The sequence below is a fragment of the Saccopteryx leptura genome, chromosome 1 (assembly GCF_036850995.1).
Source record: "Saccopteryx leptura isolate mSacLep1 chromosome 1, mSacLep1_pri_phased_curated, whole genome shotgun sequence".
Taxonomy (NCBI): Eukaryota; Metazoa; Chordata; class Mammalia; order Chiroptera; family Emballonuridae; genus Saccopteryx; species Saccopteryx leptura.
Genome location: NC_089503.1, coordinates 393051 through 415805, shown reverse-complemented (window position 1 = coordinate 415805; position 22755 = coordinate 393051). Strand labels below are relative to the sequence as shown.

The 22755-nt window shown below is 62.7% G+C and overlaps 2 protein-coding genes across 5 annotated transcripts; both read right to left on the bottom strand.

Annotated features, from left to right (window-relative positions):
• Positions 1–1775: 1775 nt before the first annotated feature.
• On the bottom strand, positions 1776–8335 carry PGGHG (protein-glucosylgalactosylhydroxylysine glucosidase). Of its 2 annotated transcripts, none has more exons than XM_066364231.1 (14): positions 8092–8335; positions 7569–7852; positions 6996–7206; positions 6486–6921; positions 5570–5689; positions 4471–4602; positions 4162–4273; positions 3293–3365; positions 3059–3195; positions 2833–2966; positions 2616–2711; positions 2322–2419; positions 2031–2242; positions 1776–1955 (listed from the first exon to the last, which is right to left on the bottom strand). In XM_066364231.1, the coding sequence occupies exons 2-14, from the start codon at positions 7825–7827 to the stop codon at positions 1870–1872; spliced, it is 2106 nt and encodes a 701-aa protein (XP_066220328.1). In that variant the 5' UTR covers positions 7828–7852; positions 8092–8335; the 3' UTR covers positions 1776–1869. The 2 variants fall into 2 exon arrangements, with proteins under 2 accessions (XP_066220328.1, XP_066220386.1); XM_066364289.1 differs by having other exon boundaries at positions 5570–5653.
• A 2220-nt stretch (positions 8336–10555) lies between these two features.
• On the bottom strand, positions 10556–18980 carry NLRP6 (NLR family pyrin domain containing 6). 3 transcript variants are annotated; one of them, XM_066363972.1, is made up of 8 exons: positions 18714–18980; positions 17060–17355; positions 16757–16795; positions 14730–16503; positions 13657–13752; positions 12390–12560; positions 12142–12309; positions 10556–11380 (listed from the first exon to the last, which is right to left on the bottom strand). In XM_066363972.1, the coding sequence occupies exons 1-8, from the start codon at positions 18740–18742 to the stop codon at positions 11242–11244; spliced, it is 2712 nt and encodes a 903-aa protein (XP_066220069.1). In that variant the 5' UTR covers positions 18743–18980; the 3' UTR covers positions 10556–11241. The 3 variants fall into 3 exon arrangements, with proteins under 3 accessions (XP_066220069.1, XP_066220143.1, XP_066220212.1); XM_066364046.1 differs by having other exon boundaries at positions 13657–13749; XM_066364115.1 differs by having other exon boundaries at positions 17060–17340.
• Positions 18981–22755: the final 3775 nt, after the last annotated feature.

Below are 22755 nucleotides of genomic sequence, written 5' to 3'. Positions count from 1 at the left end.
CCCAGGAGCCCGGCTGCCAGGTGGAGGGTGAGCGGGAGGCAGACAGCAGGCTGGGAGGGGGCCCAGGAGTGGGGGTGCAGCCAGCTGCAGGGAGTGCGGGGCCCATGGGAGCACCAGGCGAGGGACCCTGTGGGGCTGGAGGATCCGAGGGTGTCCCAGGCGAGGGACCCTGTGGGGCTGGAGGATCCGAGGGTGTCCCAGGCGAGGGATCTGTGGGGCTGGAGGATCCGAGGGTATCCCAGGCGAGGGACCCTGTGGGGCTGGAGGATCCGAGGGTGTCCCAGAAGGGATGCTGTGGGGCTGGAGGACCCGAGGGTGTCCCAGGCGAGTGACCCTGTGGGGCTGGAGGACCCGAGGGTGTCCCAGGCGAGGGACCCTGTGGGGCTGGAGGACCCGAGGGTGTCCCAGGCGAGGGACCCTGTGGGGCTGGAGGGTCCGAGGGTGTCCCAGGCGAGGGACCCTGTGGGGCTGGAGGACCCGAGGGTGTCCCAGGCGAGGGACCCTGTGGGGCTGGAGGACCCGAGGGTGTCCCAGGCGAGGGACCCTGTGGGGCTGGAGGATCCGAGGGTGTCCCAGGCGAGGGACCCTGTGGGGCTGGAGGGTCCGAGGGTGTCCCAGGCGAGGGACCCTGTGGGGCTGGAGGGTCCGAGGGTGTCCCAGGCGAGGGACCCTGTGGGGCTGGAGGATCCGAGGGTGTCCCAGGCGAGGGATCTGTGGGGCTGGAGGACCCGAGGGTGTCCCAGGCGAGGGACCCTGTGGGGCTGGAGGGTCCGAGGGTGTCCCAGGCGAGGGATCTGTGGGGCTGGAGGGTCCGAGGGTGTCCCAGGCGAGGGACCCTGTGGGGCTGGAGGGTCCGAGGGTGTCCCAGGCGAGGGACCCTGTGGGGCTGGAGGACCCGAGGGTGTCCCAGGCGAGGGATCTGTGGGGCTGGAGGATCCGAGGGTGTCCCAGGCGAGGGACCCTGTGGGGCTGGAGGATCCGAGGGTGTCCCAGGCGAGGGACCCTGTGGGGCTGGAGGATCCGAGGGTGTCCCAGGCGAGGGACCCTGTGGGGCTGGAGGGTCCAAGGGTGTCCCAGGCGAGGGATCTGTGGGGCTGGAGGGCCCATGGGAGCACCAGGCGAGGGACCCTGTGGGGCTGGAGGACCCGATGGTGTCCCAGGCGAGGGACCCTGTGGGGCTGGAGGATCCGAGGGTGTCCCAGGCGAGGGACCCTGTGGGGCTGGAGGATCCGAGGGTGTCCCAGGCGAGGGACCCTGTGGGGCTGGAGGATCCGAGGGTGTCCCAGGCGAGGGACCCTGTGGGGCTGGAGGATCGAGGGTGTCCCAGGCGAGGGACCCTGTGGGGCTGGAGGGTCCGAGGGTGTCCCAGGCGAGGGACCCTGTGGGGCTGGAGGGTCCGAGGGTATCCCAGGCGAGGGACCCTGTGGGGCTGGAGGATCCGAGGGTGTCCCAGGCGAGGGACCCTGTGGCGCTGGAGGGTCCAAGGGTGTCCCAGGCGAGGGACCCTGTGGGGCTGGAGGATCCGAGGGTGTCCCAGGCGAGGGACCCTGTGGGGCTGGAGGACCCGATGGTGTCCCAGGCGAGGGACCCTGTGGGGCTGGAGGACCCGAGGGTGTCCCAGGCGAGGGACCCTGTGGGGCTGGAGGACCCGAGGGTGTCCCAGGCGAGGGACCCTGTGGGGCTGGAGGACCCGAGGGTGTCCCAGGCGAGGGACCCTGTGGGGCTGGAGGACCCGAGGGTGTCCCAGGCGAGGGATATGTGGGGCTGGAGGGGCCCATGGGAGCACCAGGCGAGGGACCCTGTGGGGCTGGAGGGTCCGAGGGTATCCCAGAAGGGGTGCTGTGGTTCCAGTGTCTTCAAACATTTCTCTCATTTTGAAGAACTTGCTGCCTCTGCTTCCGACGAGAGTGACCTCTGTATGCGGCCAGCGGAGCAGGGGAAGGAGACCTTGTGTCCTGCAAGGAGAGGGGGGTCACCTCGGGGGCTCACGGGCTCCGGGCCCCTGGCTGGGTCTGGGGGCGGTCGCCTACCTGGACACAGGGGAAGCCGGTCTTGAGATGGCCACAGCTCCACCTCCAGCGGGGAGGCCCAGGGCCCGGCCCGAGTCCTGACCACAAGCGTCACCGAACCCTCAGAGAAAGAGAAGTCAAGCTTGTTCCCCTGGTAGGAGAGGCCAGAGACGCACACCCCGGAGACCCCCGCCGGACACATGGGGTCGAAGGTCACACCCGCCCTGGTGATCCTGGGAGAGGGGGGCGGTTCTGTGAGGCGGGCAGGCAGGCAGGGGCGGGTGACCCCCTTCCGTCGGTCACCGCACTCACCTGAACCCCGTGAACCCAAAGAGCGCCGCCTGCAGGAAGCCCCCCATGCCTGTCAGGAAGTTCACGGCACCAGACCCATCGGCATTCTCCGTCCACACCTGCAGGGGTAAGGCGGTCAGTCCGGGGTCCCCCGGACACAGGCAGTCCTGGGGGCACTGTCCCTACTCCCGGAAGGTCAAGTGGGAACTGCCAGGGCTGTGACCCTGCTGTGACCCCTGCTGCCCCCACCCCCCGGGGGGCCCATCAGGAGGCAGGTGTGGTCAGGGCGTGGGCTGAGGCTGGGGTCACGCTGGCCTTGAAGGGCTCGGTGATGTTGGCGAAACTCCTCTCCAGCAGGTCCCACGCCCGCCTGGGGTCCTTCAGCTCCATCCAGCCCACAGCAAACATGCTCTGGGGTCAAAGGTCAGAGGGCACGCAGAAGTGAGGTCCGCTGCATGGGGGGAGGGCAGAGGCAGACTGAGGCCAGTGGGGGCAGGGCTGGAGCTGCCGTAAGGACCACCACCCATCTTACCCAAGTCATGGCAGGGCCCTGGGGAGATGTCACAGCCTCATAAATCTCCAGGTTGTTCTTACGAACGTGAGGGGTCAGGGAGAAGGGGACAGGGTACCCCAGAAGCACGACATCTGCCTGCTTCACCTCCTCTCCTGGGGACACAGGGGCTGGTGATGGGGGAGGGGGGAGGAGGGCGGGGACTCGATGTGGGGAAGGGGTGCTGAAAGGGCTCTGGTCCACTCACCAGGCTCATACCCATCAAACTCGGGGTGGAAGTCCCGCTTCAGGTCGAAGGGCACCTTGATCTTCTCAGCCACCGCCAGCCAGCGGCTGGGGACGGGCTGCCCCAGGTCCCGGGCCAGGGCTGCCGCAAAGCGCAGGCTAGGAGAGGCAGGGAGGGGGAGGCTGCAGCCCGGGGGCTCCCGGCTGGCTCCCGGAATGGCGAATGGCGGGGCTGGGGTGGGCTGCTGGGTCTGACCTGTTCTGGACCAGGACGTTGGTGTACACGGAGTTGTTAACCCCTGAGTGATATTCATCGGGGGGCATGACTCCTGGGCACAACAGGCAAGACGGTGCTTAGTTCAGGGTCTTAGAGACCTTCCCTGATGCCACTGGCCCCTGTGGGGCTGGCAACATCAGGGGCTGGAAGTCACATGCTGAGCCAAGGAGTATCCATCTGCCCCCAGCTCGTGACCATTTACCCTCCCCCATGACAATCTACCCTTCTGCCTGTGACCATCCACGCCCCCTTCATGACCGCTGCCCAACCCCCCATGGCTACCTACTGCCCCTGTCCCATGACCCTCCACGCCCCCTTCATGACCACTGCCCAACCCCCATGGCTACCTACTGCCCTGTCCCATGACCCTCCACGCCCCCTTCATGACCACTGCCCAACCCCCATGGCTACCTACTGCCCTGTCCCATGACCATCCACGGCCCCTTCATGACCGCTGCCCAACCCCCCATGGCTACCTACTGCCCCTGTCCCATGACCATCCACGGCCCCTTCATGACCGCTGCCCAACCCCCCATGGCTACCTACTGCCCCTGTCCCATGACCATCCACCATGCTCCCTTCATGACCGCTGCCCAACCCCCCATGGCTACCTACTGCCCCTGTCCCATGACCATCCACGGCCCCTTCATGACCGCTGCCCAACCCCCCATGGCTACCTACTGCCCCTGTCCCATGACCATCCACGCCCCCTTCATGACCGCTGCCCAACCCCCCATGGCTACCTACTGCCCCTGCCCCATGACCATCCACGCCCCCTTCATGACCGCTGCCCAACCCCCCATGGCTACCTACTGCCCCTGTCCCATGACCATCCACCGTGCCCTCACCCTTCAGGTGGTACTTCTCCTCCGCAGGGCTCCACTCTACCCGGCTGCACCAAAACTCAGCCACGGCGCGGACCACGTCCCAGCCACCAGCCTCTCGGAAGAGCTGCAGGTCCTGCGGGAGGACAGGGCTGGACAGAGGCCACGGCACCCACGGCTCTAGTTCCCAGTGGCCGCTGCACTTCCTGCCAATGGCCACTCTTCCGAGCACACAGAGGGAAAGGCTTGGCTCCAGGCAGGAAGTCCCAGCCCGGTGGGGGGAGGTGGCCACACTGGCAGCAGTCACTCTTGGTGGGCACAGTGACACCTCACCTGGGTGCTGTGGTAATAGAGCTGAAAGGCCAGCACCACGGCCCCGTTGACGTGGACTTCCTGGGTCCCGTAAACGTCCTCAGGGCAGACCTCCAGGCCAGAACCAGCGCTCTCCCAGGCAAACTTGGCTCCCTGAAGGTTGGGGGGGAATGCAGACCTGATTCTGTTCTCAGTGGGGGGGGGGGGGGAGGCAAGGGGGGGGCGCGGCCCATGCATTTCCTAATGCTCTCATCCTTAAGCCACAGAGGGTAGAGATGGGGGCACCAACTGCCCGAGTGCTCACTGCATGTGCCCAGTATGACCAGGTGGCCTCTGCTGGTTTCACTGTGGGCCACCCCGATGCAGGGCAGTGAGGGGCCCCCAGGTGGGTCCTATCCAGGCCGTTTCCACCTGCACAGGCTGGGGCATGCTGCTGAGCCCCTGTAAGAATCCAAGACCCCCCCCCCCCCTTCCAGAGAAGCGTCTGGCAATATCAAGCCCTTCTGAGGGACCCTGTCGCAGGGGTCGTCAAACTTTTTATAAAAACCGCCCACTTTTGGCCCTGGACGGTTGGCTCAGCGGTAGAGCGTCGGCCTGGTGTGCGGGAGACCCGGGTTCGATTTCCGGCCAGGGCACATAGGAGAAGCGCCCATTTGCTTCTCCACCCCCCCCCCCCCCCCCTTCTTCTCTGTCTCTCTCTTCCCCTCCTGCAGCCAAGGCTCCATTGGAGCAGAGATGGCCCAGGCGCTGGGGATGGCTCCTCGGCCTCTGCCTCAGGCGCTAGAGTGGCTCTGGTCGCGGCAGAGCATCGCCCCTGGTGGGCGTGCCGGGTGGATCCCTCGGGCGCATGCGGGAGTCTGACTGTCTCTCCCCGTTTCCAGCTTCAGAAAAATACGAAAAACAAACAAACAAAAAAACCCCGCCCACTTTTGCAGTGCTGGTCAACCTGGTCCCTACCGTGCAACCAAACAGCGCCGCGATTGGTCCACCATGAAAGCTGGAACGCCCACTAGTGGGCGGTAGGGACCAGGTCTACCAGCACTGCAAAAGTGGGCGGTCTTTATAAAAAGTTTGACGACCCCTGCTAGGGGTTTACTCAGCCCCCCCCCCCCCCCCTCACCTGGTAGCCTAGGTTACGGGCGTTGTCCAGGGCCCCGCCCAGCGTCTGGACGCGGTACTGCAGGAGAGCCCTGGCGGCCTCTGGCTGGAACAGGAGGATGTTGGGGAACATCCAGAGATCCTGAGAGCACAGCAGAGGGGTCCCTTGTCCCGGAGTGCTCGCCCCCTCCCCCTCCCCCTCTCTCTGCCCTGGAGGGGCCTCAGAGACAGCACAGCTCCTTGCTGCCCACCTGGGTCTGTCCTGGGCTCTCCCCGCCTGCCCACCACACATCCTCATCTCCAGCTCAGACCCTCTGGACCCCTGCCCAGGGCTTCACCTCCCCAGTGGGCATCTGGGTCGGCCTGGGGCACAGGTCAGGGTCTGGGTGTGGGCAGCCTGCCTGACTCAGCCCCTCCACGCCCACAGCACCGGCTTCCCTGGACCCTCCATGCCCGCTGGTCACCAAGTCCCCACTTCTCCTGGCTCCCACTCCTGCCCGAGTCCTCACCCTCCTCCCTCCATGCTCCCTCAGCGGCTACGAGGGTCTTTCCAGAACACACATCTGTCTGTGTCAACCCCAATTTAAAAAGTCTCTATGGCTCCTGCATCTCCCTCTCTAACTGCCCTTCCTGCCTCGGGGGCGGGGGCACAGCTCCCAGCCCTGGCTAGATGCCATGCACCCTTCCAGCTCTGGGACTTTGTGCCTTCTGGTCCCCTTGCCTGAATCACATATTCATCAAACTCCCACATCCTTTGGCTGAGATGCCCCCTCCTCCAGGAAGCCTTCCTTTCTGCGATGGCCCCCCTGTGCTTCCCCAACCACAGTTCCCATCCCAGGCGGGGCAGAGGCAGCAGCCTGCTTGTGCCTTAGCCACAGGACCCTCTGTGCCTGTGCGCCACCCACCCTGCGGCAGGTGTGTGTTGGGATGATGCTCACCTGGTCCCAGAACACGTGGCCCCAGTAGCATTCCTCACGGCTCCCGTTGGAGAGGCCCCCGGGGCTGAGTCCGTGGCAGACGTAGCCTGGGATCCCGGGCTCGGGCAGGGCACTGAGAAGGTAGTAGAGGGCACCACGCAGGGCCTGGCGCAGCGACAGGGGCCCCACCACATCCAGGCCACAGCCTGCCCAGAGCTGGGCCCACGCCTGGGCGTGAGCAGTATACAGAGCGCCCCTGGCCTGCAGCTGCAGGGCCTCGGCGAGGCAGGCCTGGGCCTCAGCCTGGCTGCTGCCCACCACCGTCAGGAACTCCCAGGTCCTGTCTTCCTCGCCTTCCCCCAGGGTGAGGGCTGGGGGCACTGGTGTCCACAGCATGTGCACCTCTTGCTGCAGCCCCCCGGGCCGCTCAGGGGTGAGCGTGAGGCCATACAGGTACCTACGAGAGCATGGCTGTGTCTTAGGGACAGGCTTCCTCCCGGGCCCCCCGGCTGGCCTGCAGCCCCTTCTCACCGGGCTCCCCGGAAGTCAGGCCCCCAGTGCAGGTCCAAGTCCGGGCTTTCTGGGCGGAAGGCAGACCGCAGCCGCACCGTGACGGGCCGGCTCGCCGTGGCCAGGCGGGTGATGGACACACGGAAGGCCAGGACATGCGGCAGGGTGCGGTGGGCATAGATGCGTTGGGAGGCCCGGAAGCTGGGGCCCTCCAGGGTGTGCAGAAAGGACCCTGGGGGTGGCAGAGGGGAAAACAGACACGTCACCTCCCTGCCCCACGCAGGGCCAGTGAGAACAGTTACCAAGCTGCTGGCCTTTCTGCGCTGGGAGTGGAGCCCCCCTCTCCCTTCAGGGAGGCAGACCCGCCTCCGGAGCTGAGCTGCCCTGTGCAGGAAGTTCCAGTTCACTGGGGCTCCCAGGCCCTGCCAGTCCAGGAGCCCTGCCCCGTCCACTAGGTCTCAAAAGGCAGCGGCCCGGGGCCTTTCCTTTGAGCTGGGCATCCTGACTTAGAAGACGCCAGGAGAGGATCAGTTCCCCCACTAATCTGGAACCATGGCTGGGGCGAGGAGGGCTGGCAGGACGAGCAGCGGCTACCTGTGTTAGTGTCCAGGACAAAGGCCGTGGTCATCGGCTCTCCTGTCCCTGCAGAGGCCTCCAGCTGGACGTTGAGGGGACTGGGTAGAATGGCCCGGTGTGTATCCCCCAAGGCCCCATTGTATACGCCACTCACATGCAGGGTGTCATGATAGACACGTGTGCCCAAGTATGCGTTGGTCACGGTGGCCCAGAGCCGGGGGTCACTGGGCAGAGCGTGAGCCGTGAACACGGTGGGGTCTTCACCAGCATCCGCCATGGGAAGCCTTTTTCAAAGGAGGGGTCTGGAAAAGGGTGGGGATCAGGGGACCCCCGATTTGCCTGGGTCTCCCTCTTCTGACAGAGTTAACCCCAAAGCCCCCTGCCCTTGGAACGTGGCTGACGTCCTCGACAGATGACGGCAGGAGTGTAGGCCCACCTGGGCAGCCCTGGTTCTCAGAAACCCCACTTTGGAGCCACCCTAGGAAAAGCTGTCACCCCTAATATTGATGTCCCAGGACCCAACTTAGTCCCCAGACTACACCTTGAGACCCCCGGTCCTAACCCTTCCGTTTCTCTCCAGGCCGCAATCCCAGAGCCCCACCCTGTGGGTGGAAGTGAGGAGGCCTGCGCCCACGAACACTGCTCCCCAAGGAGGCCGCCTTGGGGCGCTGTGGGGTGTCGGGGGGTGCAGTCCTAGGGCGCTGGGAAGGGCTGAGGGATCGAGAGGCCAGGCCAGAGCCTCGGGAGGAAGGGTCACCGCCGTCTCTGGGCTCACCGCAGCCCCGCCGGGTCAGCGCTGCCGCTCCCGCTCCCGGGCGGGACGGAGAGGTGGCCTGTTGCTACCGTGTCGGCCGGAAGGTCCCTCAATCCCCGCCCCCAGGGCGGTGCAGGGCGGGCGGGACGGGAGGCTGGTCCCCGCCCCCGGGGCGCGCAGGAAAGACGGGGCCGGGACAGCGCATGTGGGTTGGGTTACAGCCCCGATCCCAACCCCTGAGGCTGCGTGGGTCGCTGTGCAGACCCGGTGGGCCGCGGGCGGAGATGGGCCTTGAGGGAACGTGTGTGAGAAGCAGAGTGCCAGCCTTAACCTCAGAGATGTCCCCTACAGCGGGTCCGAGAGGGGCAGGGGCCTCTGGCTGCAGCCCTCCCTGCTGCCTGCCCTGCAGGAGAGTCCCGGGGGTCCTGCGGAAGTGTCCTCCTCTTTGCCCAGGTCTCCTCAGCCTCTCCCCTTCTATCTCCTCTCCTGCCCACCTGCCCGCCTGGACGCTCCAGCCTTGGGCCTGGGCCTGTTTCATCCTCGTGTCTCACTCCACGGGCTGACCCAGGTGTTGGACCCCAATGACGCAGGTGTTCTCCACTCGGTCCCAGCCAGAGACACTCAGCTGCAACATGTCCCCTGACGCTGCTCTTCCTGCCGCACCTCCACCTGTGTGGTCCCCTATCCACCTCCACCCACCAGACCCGCTGGTCCCGCCTTGCAGGCCTGCTCGTCACTGTCCCACAGTGACTTCCTGGGTTAGCCCACACCATGCTTTCTGCTTCTGCTTCTGCTCTGCCCTTTGGGCCTGAGGGTGGTGAGGTCAGACCAGGCCTTCTGCTCAGAGGCACCCACCTCAGCAGAGGACAAGCCACGTAGGCCCCCTCCCCCGCTCCACACAGCCTGGCTTCCTTCTTCTGCGACACTTGGAGGTTCTGAGAGTGCTCCCTGCTGTGGACTGAATGTCTGTGGCCCCAAAACCTGTCTGTCTGTTGACATCTAATCCCCAGTGTGATGGTATTTGGAGGCGGGGCCTTTTGGAGGTAATTAAGTCAAGAGCCATCAAGAATGGGGCACGTGTCCTTATAAGAGGCCAGAGAGCAAGCAAGGTCTCTACCGCGTGAAGAGCTACCTGCACCCAGGAGCAGGGCCCTCCCCAGACAGTGAAGTAACCAGCACCTTGATCAGGGGTCCCCAAACTACGGCCCGCGGGCCACATGTGGCCCCCTGAGGCCATTTATCCGGCCCCCACTGCACTTCTGGAAGGGGCACCTCTTTCATTGGTGGTCAGTGAGAAGAGCATAGTTCCCATTGAAATACTGGTCAGTTTGTTGATTTAAACTTACTTGTTCTTTATTTTAAATGTTATATTTGTTTTCCGTTTTGTTTTTTTACTTTAAGATATGTGCAGTGTGCATAGGGATTTGTTCATAGTTTTTTTTTTATAGTCCGGCCCTCCAATGGTCTGAGGGACAGTGAACTGGGCCCCTGTGTAAAAAGTTTGGGGACCCCTGACCTTGATTGTGGACTTCGCAGTTCGCAGAGCGTGAGCCGTGAACACAACGAGGTCTTCACCAGCATCCGCCCTGGGAAGACTTCTGAACGGTCTTGCTGTCTAAGGTCTTCAGGAACAGAAACAAGTTTCTGTTGCTGATAACCTGCCAGTGTATGGTGTTTTGTTACAGCAAGCAGCCTGGACTGACCGAGACACTTACCCTCCGTGGCGTTGACACCCAGCTGCTCGTTCCTGGCCTGGAACTCTTTCCTTCAGGAGGTCCTCAGGGCCCCTGTCCTCAGTGAGGTTCCCAGGCCCCTTACAGGTCACAGAAGCCCTTGGTTCAGGCTCCCCCGCCCCATTTGCTACGCGTGTTTATTGTCTGTCTTCCAGCTGGAATGCCAGCTCCGGGGGTGAGGGGGAGGGCAGGGGCTTTTGTCTGTTTTGTAGAATGAATGACTGGATTTGGAAGTCGATTATGAAAGGGCATTTCCTCTGGGAGGTGGAGGGGCTGACTCTCGGGTCCCCTCCACCTGGGTGGGGTCTCAAGAGCTGGCCAAGCCCAGCAGTGTTGAACAGGGACTTGAGGGCTGGCTACTGCTGGCCTGTCCATCAAGCCTTGCAGCCGGGCTGTCCCCCTGACCCTTGGTGTCTTCATCTTTGAAACAGGCACTACAGCCCCACCCCATGAAGATGGGTTAGGAACCAAAGGAAGGGTGGTTAGGATGCCTGGTCACGTGCAACAGAAACAACAAATGATTGCAAAGGATTTATTATTAGCAGACGCAGGCTGCCCACCCCCCACATCACAGCCACCACCCAGAGTCGGGCCACTGCCAATTCCACTCTGTCTTGGTCTCTGTTCCTGAAGACCTGAGACAGCAAGTGGACATCTCTGGGCGGAAGCACATAGCCACAGGGATGGCTTCACTCCTCAAGTCAAGACCCACATTCCTGAGGGGGGATGGTGGCCTGTCTACCTCTGGTCAAGGGTCAGCCCCTACTTGATCCTTGGTGGCCAGGGGCAGAACTGTGGGGCCACGGGTCCCCTAGAGCAGATGGAGATGGGACCAGGGAAGACGCCACTCTGCACCCAGCACACCAGGTCAATGTCAACCCACGGCAGGTGCTCAGTCACAGGACTCTCGGCGTCGTGGTGGGTGCTGTGGTAGGGGGTCTGCAAGGAGGTGGGTGAGGGTCCCAGCAGAGCAAGGTGGGTGGAGCCCCAGTGGAGGTTAAGGGGAGGGAGGAGTCGTCTCTGGCTGTCCCTATGTTGTGGGGGGGAGGGGCATGTCCCAGACCCTGTCCCAGGAAAGGGGCCATGTCCACCTAGGCCTCTCCCTGCCTGTCCAGGGCCTCACAGCTGAGAGCGACATCCTCACATCTTCAGAACAGGGACTCCTCTGACTGTAGTCCTCCCGCTGGCGCTGGCCTCCGGGGCCTCAGAAGGCTGTGTTCAGTCCCCTGGGAGGCTCAGAGTGGCTGCTCAGCGCTGGGTGTGTGATGACCAGGTCCGGTTTGGCTGTCCTCACGGCTCGCAGCTCCTCCAGTGACTGCTCGCTCAGCTCCACAGAGGTCAGACTACAGGCACATACAGAGGACAGGGGAGGGGGTTGGTGGGAGGCAGGGAGAGTCCGGGCGGGGGGATGGAGGTGATGAGAGGGCCGCAGGGGGGCAGGGATGGGGCTATTGGCCTGGGCCGTGCCACAGTTGCACAGCGACAGAAGATGGCCCCTTGGAGGTGGCCAGAGGCTGAGGACAAGGGGCGGGAACTGCCCTCCAGGCCTCTGAGGAGTAAGAGAGAGTGGGGATCATTGACCCCGACTGTGACCATGGCGCCAGACAACAGATGGCTGTTTGGTCTGGTAGAGCGTCCAAGGGCTGGGGCCAGGGCTTTGTGGGGTGAGTCTCCAGGGATTGTGGTCACTCGTGAGGACCCTGGGGGGGGGGGCTGTTTTTCAGGGCCTGGGGCAGCGATTTTCAACCTTTTCATCTCATGGCACACGTAAACTAATTACTAAAATTCTGCAGCACACCAGAAAATGTGTCTTTTTTGCCAGTCTGACCAAAAAAAAAAAAAAAAAAGGTGTAATTTTGATTACTTCACACCACACAGCTGTTGTATTGGCTGTTGTCATTTTTAAATTTGGTTACTCAAGGGAAAAGAGGTCAGTGTCCCCGGCTAACTAGTCAGGTACTGCCTGTTTGAGAAGTTCTTGCCGCGCACGGCGTGCCACGGCGCACCGGTTGAAAATCGCTGGTCCAGGGGCAGCCTCCAGGATCCCACCCCAACCCAGGCCGGGGAGGTGTGTTCCCAGCCCCCGCCTCGCGGCGGCCTGCACCTAAGGGTCTGCAGGCGGCATCCTGGATACTGCAGGACGGCGCACAGGTAGGTCACCGTGGGTCCTGACAGCTGGCAGCCGCTGAGGTCTAGGGTGGTCAGTGCCGGGCTGTGCTCCAGAGCGCGGATTATGTACTGGAGGGCTTCCTGGAGGCCGTGCTGCTGCAGCCTGGGGGAAGGTTGACCTCAGGAGCTGCTGGCGGGGGGGGGGGGGTCCCGTCCCTCAGTCCCTCCCAGACGCAACCTCACCTGAGTGTCTGCACCCGGCACCCTGGCCAGGCCAGGCCCTCACTCAGCACACGAAGGCCCCCCTCGCCGAGGCCGTTGTGAAGGAGGCTTAGCTCAGTCAGGGCGGGGGCCTTCCTCAGGGCCTTGGACAGGTCACGGCACACCGAGTCCGGGAGTTTGCAGCAGGACAGCCTGTGGTCCAGAGCACAGGGTCTATCTCAGGTCCCTGGGCCACCTCGCTGCATCCCAGCTGTGCAAACTGCCCCTTCCCTGGACGCTGAGGTTCAGTCTGGAGAGGCGTTGGCTGCACAGCTCCCTTGCTCCTTGTCACCACAGGTGACCCTGGGGTCCCTGAGCACAGGCGCGCACACTGGACCACGCTCCTGTCTTCTTTAAGACGCGGTTGGCCACGGGCTTTCTGAGGAGCCCAGACAGACCTTGCTGGCCACACGTTGACCTCCACAGAACCGTCCCTCACGTTAAGGTAGCTGCAGTTTAGTCAGCCAGTCCCTGACGGCCAGGAGGTATGCTGCTTTTACTTTTTTGCCATCACAAATCAATGCTGTGATAAACACCGTTGTGTATTTAGTTTAGTGACAGGACTGACGGACCAGCTGTGCTGATCACCTTGTGGATCCCTGTGCTGCTTCCAGGTCACTGGAAATACCCCCCAAATAAACTGAGTGACCGTGTCGTGAGGACGGGACCGAACCCCTGTCACCACCCAGCCCCATCACCATCAGCAGCACCGGCTCTTGTATTGTTCGGACTCTCTGTTCACTGGGTGACAGCTAACAGGGAGAGTTAGGACGTCCTAAGGGCGGTGTCTGTGTGGCCTCACTGATTCTCACGTCAGCCCTCTGAGACCGACTGTCCTGGCTCCATTTCAGAGGGAAGAGGCTGGAGCTCAAACCGACTGACTGGCTCAAGGGCTCAGAGGCCAGGCCTGGCCTCCTCCCTATGGCGCAGAGCAGCCTCCCTTTGGGTGGGAATAGATTCCGGTCTCCTCCACGCCCTCCCGGAATGCTCAGCTGGACCCTGCTTCCCACCTGGATTGGACCAACAACTCCCTTCCTAACTAGCACCTAAGCCAATGATAGACCCCGGCCCTCCGCTCTTATGCCCCACGTGGGCAGGGCTTGTTGAGCCCAGCACGGTACACCAGGAGCCACAGGCTCTCAGCCTGTCCCCCCTTAGCCATCTCCAGAGAGGGTCACGCCTCTGTCCTTCCCAGGACATCTTGCTCTGTGTCCCTTCCAGGGGAGGGGACAGGGGCAAGGTCACTCACGTAAGGCTGGTCAGACCACACTGCTGGTCGGTCATGGCGTCGCAGAGTGGACGCAGTGGGGAGGCCTGGGGTTTTCTCGTGGCGGATTGAGAGCTGCTGGGAAAGAGAAGAAGGTGAAGTCCACCCCCCTCCCCAGCCCCTTGCAGTCCCTCCCTCCTTCCTATGGTCCTCACGTGTCAGAGCTGCCTCTGTCCTCACCCCACACCCAAGTGAAACCTCTCACCCACGACCTCGTGTGCCTCCCACTGGAGCTGTCTATGGGCGTCCACTAGGAGCATGTCTCCCATACTGCCACCGTGGGTCTGCCCTTGAGCCTGCCCTTGGCAACGTCCTGACATTCATTCTCCTAACATGTTGAGCCCCTGGGTCAGGTGCTGGGTTGGAGCTAAGTGCCAGAAACAATGACACCAATAGCTTTGCCCTGAAGCAGCTGAAAGTCTGGAGAAGGAAACAGGCATGGCCTATGGTGGTCATGGGGCACTGTTTAGACCTAAGGGGGTCCCAGGCCAACCGGAGGAGTCTGGGCTGGCCATGCGGGCAGGCCAGGTTCTGGGTGGAGGAAACAGCAGGTGCGAAGGCTCAAGGCACAGGGGGCAAGGTGTATTGCAGAGGTCATTGTGCCGAAGCCCGGGGCGCGGGTGGGGGCTAGTGTAGAGCTACATGGCCATGCAGGGGTCGTCAAACTTTTTATAAAAACCGCCCACTTTTGCAGTGCTGGTCAACCTGGTCCCTGCCGCCCACTAGTGGGCGGGCCAGCTTTCCTGGTGGGCCAATCGCAGCGCTGTTTGGTTGCTCGGTAGGGACCAGGTTGACCAGCACTGCAAAAGTGGGCGGTTTTTATAAAAAGTTTGAAGACCCCTGATTGGCTGTGGATGGCTGGGGGTGTTTGGGGCTGGCCATGGAGAGGACACCCAGAGGAAGAAGGTGGCCGCTGGAAGGCTGCCTCACAAGAGGGTGGGCACAACCAGCCCTAAAGTTCTGCCTCTGATTCGGGGACAGGCTCCCCATGCCCAGATGAACACTCAGGTGCCCACAGAGTGGGTCTGGGAGAGGGCGCCCGCCCCGAGACTCACGAGCTCCCGCTCAGGCTGCCCTGCAGCCTCTTCATCAGGCTCTTCTTCTTCTTCTGCACAGCGGGCAGTGCACATCTATCCAGCCGCAGTGCCTGTCCCGCCGGGCAGCACCGCACGCAGTAGCTCAGGACAGCCACGTCCATGCGGCTGAAGCGCAGGCACTCCAGAGCCAGCTCAGGGACGCTCTGGAGGGCCTGGCGCACGAAGGCGGCCTCCTGCGTCTCGTACAGGCAGTAGAGCAGCTGCAGCAGGAAGTTGAACTCCTCCTCCTCCTCCTCCAATTCCTCTGACTCCTCAGTGCCGTGCAGGGAGTCGGTCTCCTCGGCCCCCTCGGCCCCCTCTGGCCCCGTCCGAGGGCTCCCCTGGCTCTGGTCCTGCACCCACTTCAGGACGTCCTGCTTCACGCACTCTGAAACCACGCAGCCGAGGTGGCGCTCTATGTCCCGCATCCGCTCCGCGTTCAGCAGCCCGAAGAGGAAGCGCGTCGTGAGCACGAGGTGGCAGCGCAGCTCCGCGCCCCAGCGCAGAAGTTCTCCTACAGCGCCGCGCGGCGCCTCGCGGGGCTCCTCCTCGTCCAGCAGGTAAGACAGGGCAGCGAAGAATTCCTGGAAGCTCTGGTCAATGAAGTGGTAGGTGAACTCCGTCTGGAGCACGCCCGGGAGCTCTTTCTTGTTGAGAAACAGCGCCTGGATTAGGGAGCCACGAAGCTGCAGTCTTTCCAGATGCTGCTCTGGGAACTGGGTCCTGCGCCCCAGAACGCCTTCGCGGGCCAGGCGGCACAGCCTGCGCAGCTCACGTGTCAGCCGGGGCTTGTCCGAGGCGGGCGCCGAGCCCAGGATGCTGGTGATGAAAAGCAGGTACACGGACGTGGTGGTCTTGGTGGTGCTGGACAGGTCCTGGCCAAGCCTCAGCTGCTCGTGCAGAACGGTGCACACAATCCAGCACACGAAAGGCATGTAGCACAGCGCGAACAGCGTCTCGTTCTCCTTCACGAAGCGGTAGGCGCGCTCCGCCCGCCACTCGTCCCGGAAGAACCTGTAGAAGTACTTCTTCTTGTCCTTGTCGGAGAAGCCGCGCACCTCGGCGCACTGCGGGGAGCACAGGCGGCCCTGCAGTCTGCCCGGGGCTGCGGTCCGCGTCGTCACCAGCAGGCGGGCCTTGGGCAACAGCGCCTTGCTCAGCAGACCGCCCAGCACCCGCGCGCCGCCGGCGGCCTCGAAGGGGTCCGTGCAGGGCGCCGCCTCCTCCCGCCCCGGCGGCGGCAGTTCGTCCACGCCGTCCAGGATGAAGAGCAGCCGCTCCGATTCCGACTCGGCGAGCATCTGTCGCACCGGCGCGCTGCGGTCCGGGCACTGGTCCAGGATCAGGTCGGCGAGGCTGCAGGTGCCCGGTCGCTCCAGCAGCTCTCGGCAAGACAGGAAGAAGGCGAAGTCCACCTGGCCGTGGTACAGCTTGCCTGCCGCCCAGTCGTACAGGATTTTCTTGGCCGCCATGGTCTTGCCGATGCCCGCCGGGCCCTGCAGCACCACGGTCAGCGGCCGCTGGCCCTGCTCGTCGCGGCAGAACAGGCGGTTGAAGGTGTGGGTGTCGGAGCGCCAAGCGCGCTCCGGCTCGGGCTCCTGCGCGGGTCCCAGGGCGTCGTGCTCCAGGGCGGCGCTCTCCGGCGCGATGAGCAGCTTGGTGAAGCGCTTGTTGATCTTCACCGAGCGCGCGTTTCTCTCCTTCACCTTGGCGTGCTGCCACAGCACGTGCTCTCGGTATTTCTTCTTGTACTCTGGGAGGGGGAGGGGTAAGGGAGGCCAGGGGGCCGAGGATGGGGCGGGCTGTGCCAGCTGCCCTCCCACCCTGCTCAGGTCTCAGTTTCCCCTGATGCGCCCCAACCCCCCTCGCCGACCCACAGCCCTCCCGTACCCGCTCCTCCCTGGGAGCCGCTGTCAGAACCAGACTGGCGAGAGGCCACGCTTGCTTCAAGCCAGGACTCCCGGCTGGGGCAGCTCAGGGCCTACGCGTCCCACCCAAAGACCTACCGGACACTGAGAGCAGCGCTGAAGAGCTGGGCCCGAGCCCTGGAAAGGAACACCTGTCATGAGGCCACTTAAACGTGCGCGCGGGGGGAGGGAGGGACGCGCGCAATGGAGAGGCTTCGCCACCCTCAAGGGCACCCAGGGTCCCAGCACTTAAAGGCCCGTGAATCTGTGGGTGAAGCTTGCACGGGCAGGGGACGCACCGGGCCTTTCTGGGGAAGCGGGAGGGTGGGAGGCCTGTGTCCCGGGAAGGAATGGAGGTACAGGGACCCTGCGACCCCTCGTCCCCCTACACCCTGGGCTCACGCTGCAGCCGCTGCTCCTTGAGCCGCGCGGCGGTGTCGCGGATGTCCGCCTTCTTCAGGGTCTTGCGGGCCACATCCAGCGCAGGCTCCGGTCCGTAGAACTGGGTCAGCAGCTCGGCTAGGTCCACGGCATCCGCGCTTTCCAGCCGCCCCCTCGGGATGCTGCGGCCGTTCAGCGGCTCATCCCGCAGCTTGTGGCGGAAGCGCTTCATCTGCTCCTGGTTCAAGTCCTCGAAGGCTGCCAGAAGCAGCTCGCGGGTGGTGGCCGCGCGGGACGCCTCGCTGGGGGCCGGCAGGCTGGCCGGAGAGCAGGGTCAGCACGTGGGCTGCATCCCCAAACCCCGGCCACCCCCCCCACGCGCGCGTGCCCAGGCACCCACGGAGATCAGGGGCTCCAGCCTGATCCTCTGAGCAGAAGGGAGTTCTCTCCCCCACCAGGATCTGGGGTGGGGCTTTGCCTTGGAGCAGTGTCGCTGCCTGCAGTGAGGTGGGGGGACTCCCGGGCAGGTACTGGATGCCACAGACCCAGGCCTCTCGGGGTGCGTTTACTTCGTGACTGCCCTGCTGCATGGTGCCTTTCACGCGCCTGGCCTGGCCAGGTGAAACTCCTTAGATGAGGTGTCTAGGACAGCCTGTGCCCTCACCTGCCCTCACCCCTTCCCTGCCTTCTCTCTCCTGGGAGCCTGGGACAGAGCTGGCCTCAGCAGGGAGCCCGAATCCCCCTCTGGCCCAGGCTGCTGTCCTGGGTCCCCACTACACCTGCACTCACCCTCTGGCCCAGGCTGCTGTCCTGGGTCCCCACTACCCCTGCACTCACCCTCTGGCCCAGGCTGCTGTCCTGGGTCCCCACTACCCCTGCACTCACCCTCTGGCCCAGGCTGCTGTCCTGGGTCCCCACTACCCCTGCACTCACCCTCTGGCCCAGGCTGCTGTCCTGGGTCCCCACTACCCCTGCACTCACCCTCTGGCCCAGGCTGCTGTCCTGGGTCCCCACTACACCTGCACTCACCCTCTGGCCCAGGCTGCTGTCCTGGGTCCCCACTACACCTGCACTCACCCTCTGGCCCAGGCTGCTGTCCTGGGTCCCCACTACCCCTGCACTCACCCTCTGGCCCAGGCTGCTGTCCTGGGTCCCCACTACACCTGCACTCACCCTCCGGCCCAGGCTGCTGTCCTGGGTCCCCACTACACCTGCATTCACCCTCTGGCCCAGGCTGCTGTCCTGGGTCCCCACTACCCCTGCACTCACCCTCTGGCCCAGGCTGCTGTCCTGGGTCCCCACTACCCCTGCACTCACCCTATGGCCCAGGCTGCTGTCCTGGGTCCCCACTACCCCTGCACTCACCCTCTGGCCCAGGCTGCTGTCCTGGGTCCCCACTACCCCTGCACTCACCCTCTGGCCCAGGCTGCTGTCCTGGGTCCCCACTACACCTGCACTCACTCCCACCTGGGGGCCTTGCACAGGAGTCCGAGGGTGACTTTCTGCTGGGGAACAGACCCCCGCAGTGTGTTCCTAGAATCTGGAACCTGGGTGGTGGGGGAAGGATGTGGACAAGGGGGTGTGAAGGCCCAAAGAGTTAGCAGGGTGAGGCAGTGGCCCCAGAGGGTTGAGACTAGGCAGGTCCCGAGTGACCAGCATGAGACCCAGCACTCACCTGAGGGAGGAAGCCTCAGCCTGGTCCATGGTGACCGGCCCTTCGATCTAGAACTCAAGGGGCGGAGGTGGGGCTCAGAGAGGTGACCCCTCTGCACTGTGACTACAGCCGAGTCCTAAGGGGGTCATCCAGCCCCATCCATGCCCCCGGTCCAGGTCTTTTAGCTCAACCAGTACTGAGATGTCCGTCCAATAGTCATCCAGCTCCCAAACTCAGACTGTAGCACCTTTCAAGAGCTCTGCTTGGCGACCTTTGGTTCTCTCCTTTCCTTTATTTAGTTAATGTTCCCTGAGGACCCATGGGGTGTGGCAGGGAGGCGTGGCTGTAAGCAGGTAGACTGTGCAGACCAGGTGGGCTGCATGGAGGAGGTAGCTGGCTCAGAACTGAGTTAAATTCTGAAGGCAGGGGTGAGAAAGGGCTTCCTAGGTGGAAGGAGATGGAGAACAGAGGAGCTGGGGGTGTTGTTAGGGAGAGAGAAGCTGTCACCTGGGGCCAGGAGATAAAGGGACAGGGAAGGGCTTTTGAGGTTTCCAAAGCGGGGCTTGAACAGACTGATGGGAAGAGGTTTGGATGTGAATGGTGTGTGTGACAGACGTGGGGCCACCCGAGTGTGGTGTTCTTCTGACGGTGTCTGTGTGACGTGTGTGTGTGCCTGTTAGGTGACCATGTTAGGACTTGTGTGGATGTTTCTGTGGTTGATTAAATGATAGTCCCCGTGGACACAGGGTCCTAATCCCTGGCCCCTGTGAAAGTTTTCTCATGTCATAAAAAAACTTTGCAGCCTGACCAGGCGGTGGCACAGTGGATGGAGGACCCGGGTTCAAGACCCCGAGGTCGCCAGATACAGAGGACCCGGGTTCGAGACCCCGAGGTTGCCAGCTTGAGTGCAGGCTCATCTGGTTTGAGGAAAAGCCCATCAGCTTGAACCCAAGGTTGCTGGCTCCAGCAAGGGGTTGCTCGGTCTGCTGAAGGCCCGCGGTCGAGGCACATATGAGAAAGCAATCAATGAACAACTAAGGTGTTGCAACGTGCAATGAAAAACTAATGATTGCCTGACCTGTGGTGGCGCAGTGAGATAAAGCGTCAACCTGGAACACTGAGGTCGCCGGTTCAAAACCTTGGGCTTGCCCGGTCAAGGCACATATGAGAGAGCAATCAATGAACAACTAAGAAGCTGCAATGAAAAACTAATGATTGATGCTTCTCATCTCTCTTTGTTCCTGTCTGTCTCTCCCTGTCTATCCCTCTCTCTGGCTCACTCTCTGTCTCTGTAGAAAATAAATAAATAAATAAATAAATAAATAAACTTTGCAGATGTGATTAAATTCAAGATTTGAGATGGGAAAATTATCCTGGATTATCCAGGTGGGCCCTGCATTTCCTCAAGCGTCACCAATGGAAGCAAGGTGACAGTGACTGTGGCAGGGACTAGGCTGCTGGCTCGGAGGCTGGAGGAAGCGCCAGGTGCCAAGCAGCACGAAGAAGGCAGCACACAGGGCTGGACATGCAATGAGAGAGGCAAGGTGTTCTCCCCAGATCCAGATCTTCCAGGGAAAGTGTAGCCAACACCTGGATTTCCGCCCAGGGAAGCCGGTTTTGGACTTCTGACCCGCAGAACTGTAACAGAATAAATGCGTGTTGCTTTTATCTCCTGAGCTTGTCGCCACTTGTTTCAGCGGCCACAGACACGAGGCCAGCGTGTCACCGAGGGCACCTGTGTGACTGTGCCTTTCTCTGACCGCGCATCTTCAGAGCAGGTGCCCTGAGGTGTCACGGCCTTCCTGGCTCCCTCTCCCGTGGATCACAGGCCGTCCCTGCATTCCTTCCTGCCTCTGTCAGGACTTGGGAGAGAGCCTGGGGTCTCAGGAGCCTCTGTTCCCCTGACCCCCGCCACAGGAAGGGGCCTACACAGGAGTCTCTTTCTCCCATGGCTTTTTTCTATGTCAGACAAACAGACCCCAGCTCACCCTCAGGGGGGTTCAGGTTGTCAAAGGTTCTGTGTAGTCACACTCACATCACCATGGACGTAACCCCCTTGCTCTCTCCTGCTCCCTGAACTCCTGCTGGGACCCCACCAGGTCATCTGACTGCCCCGTCACACAGGGCAGCCTCCTGGGCAAGGATGCTGCCAGCACACATCCTTGGGGGGGGCGGGAATTCTGTGCTTTTAAAGGACAAATCTCACTGGTTTCCACAGAGCCCTGAGAGGTGGAAGCAGCTTCATCCTGAGCCAAGCCTGCAGCAGGGATGAGCCGCTCTCCAGACCACCGTGTGGGAATCACCCAGCAAAGCGGAGCAGTGCACAGGGTCTCCTTGGGGTCAGAGTTCCGGGGACACGTGCTGAGCGGAGTCTGGCCACCACTCTATAAAAGGGTCGCCTGCCATGAGCTCTGTGTGGGGGTCCCTGAATCGGCTCCCCCGAGGGGCTGGCATTCTGAAGCAGGCACTTTAGCTGGACAGAAAATACGGACTCTGCACAGAATCACTCCTACTCTGGTGTGTTCTGCCCTGAGCAGCGTGGGGCAGGGTTCTGAGGCCTGTGATATCGAGGTGCCAAGGTCATCCCCATTTCCTGAGATAGACCCTCCTTAAATGGACTGTGTGCCCTGTGAACCCTCAGCACCTGCTGATAACAGACCTGGGAATGGCTTTGATAACAGGGTTCAGCATTTCCAGAAACTCTGGTGGTGAGGAGAGCTGAGCAGCACTGGGGGAGGGGAGGGGGTTGGGGGCGTGGTGCTGGGGAGGGGCAGGTGGGGGGAGCAGAGGACAGGAAGAGAATAAGAGGAGGGTGTCCACAAGATCGCCTCTCTGGATTTCTGTGACCTCAAGGTTTAGCTTCTGGGTCACTTCCAAAGGCAAAACTTTGACATCTTGCACAAATAATCTACACTGCAGTTTGAATTCCTCCAAGGTCCCACAGCCACATCCAGAGATCAGTTCAGCTCTGGATGGAAGTCTCACAACCGTGTCACTCGGTGCTTGGACTTCTCACAAGGGATTTATTTGCCCATCACAGAGGAACAGTCTCTTTGAAGACATGTAGGGATTTCTCCCAGCGCTGAAGCTCCATGCTCAGGGCACGGCTGAGAAGTTCCCTCCCCTCTCCTTCCCTGCCCCTCCAGCCCCCGGTCTGCAGACCCCAGCACCTCCTTCCTGCTCCTCCAGCCCCCGGTCTGCAGACCCCGGCACCTCCTTCCTGCTCCTCCAGCCCCCGGTCTGCAGACCCCGGCACCTCCTTCCTCACTCCTCCAGCCCCCGGTCTGCAGACCCCAGCACCGGGCTTGCTCCCCACAACGTCCTCTTCTGCCTCTGCCCCAGAACACAACAGCACGCACCATGTCCTCTAGCCTGCCCCATGTCTCCTTCCACTGCCTCTCTTTTGAGGAGCGGCACCAGAGCCCTGGGAACAGCCCCCCTGGGCTCTCCCAGGACCATGGGGCTCAGCCCTGGCCAGTGAGAGGGACAGGAGGTCTGCTGAGGACGCGTTCAGGGAGCCTGTGTTCCTGGGGGTGCCTGGGTGATGTGGGCACAGGCTTGTGCTCTTGGCCTCCCCCCCCTCACTTTGTCCTGGAATGACCAGGGCAAGGGCCAGGAGGTCTCGGACGGTGTGCACATGAGGTTGGAAACCGCTTACTGAGACTGGGGGAGTGAAGGACCCTGACCCACAGATGACGTCCGGGATGCGGAGCCCGCTTGGAGTCGCCTCCAGAGCCCTAGGTGAGACCTCGTCCCCTGGTCTCTGTCCCAGATGCCCAGGCAGTGTTCACTGAGCCTGTCTGAGGCCACGCCTACCCTCCGCTCACTTCTGCTGCCTCTTCCCCCAGCAAGATCCGTGGCCCCCCGTCTCCCATCAAAACCGGGCCACGCCCTTTGCAGCCCTGTGTCCAGTTCCTCCAGGAATGCCCTGTCCTTTCTGCCCCCTAGATCCACAGAGGGGGACCTCCTGCTCCAGCAAAGCCTGCTGGTCACATGCCCCCCCCCACCCCCGGCCACGTAACCCTCAGAGAGGTCTGTCAAGGCAGCCAAAGAGAGAAAGGTT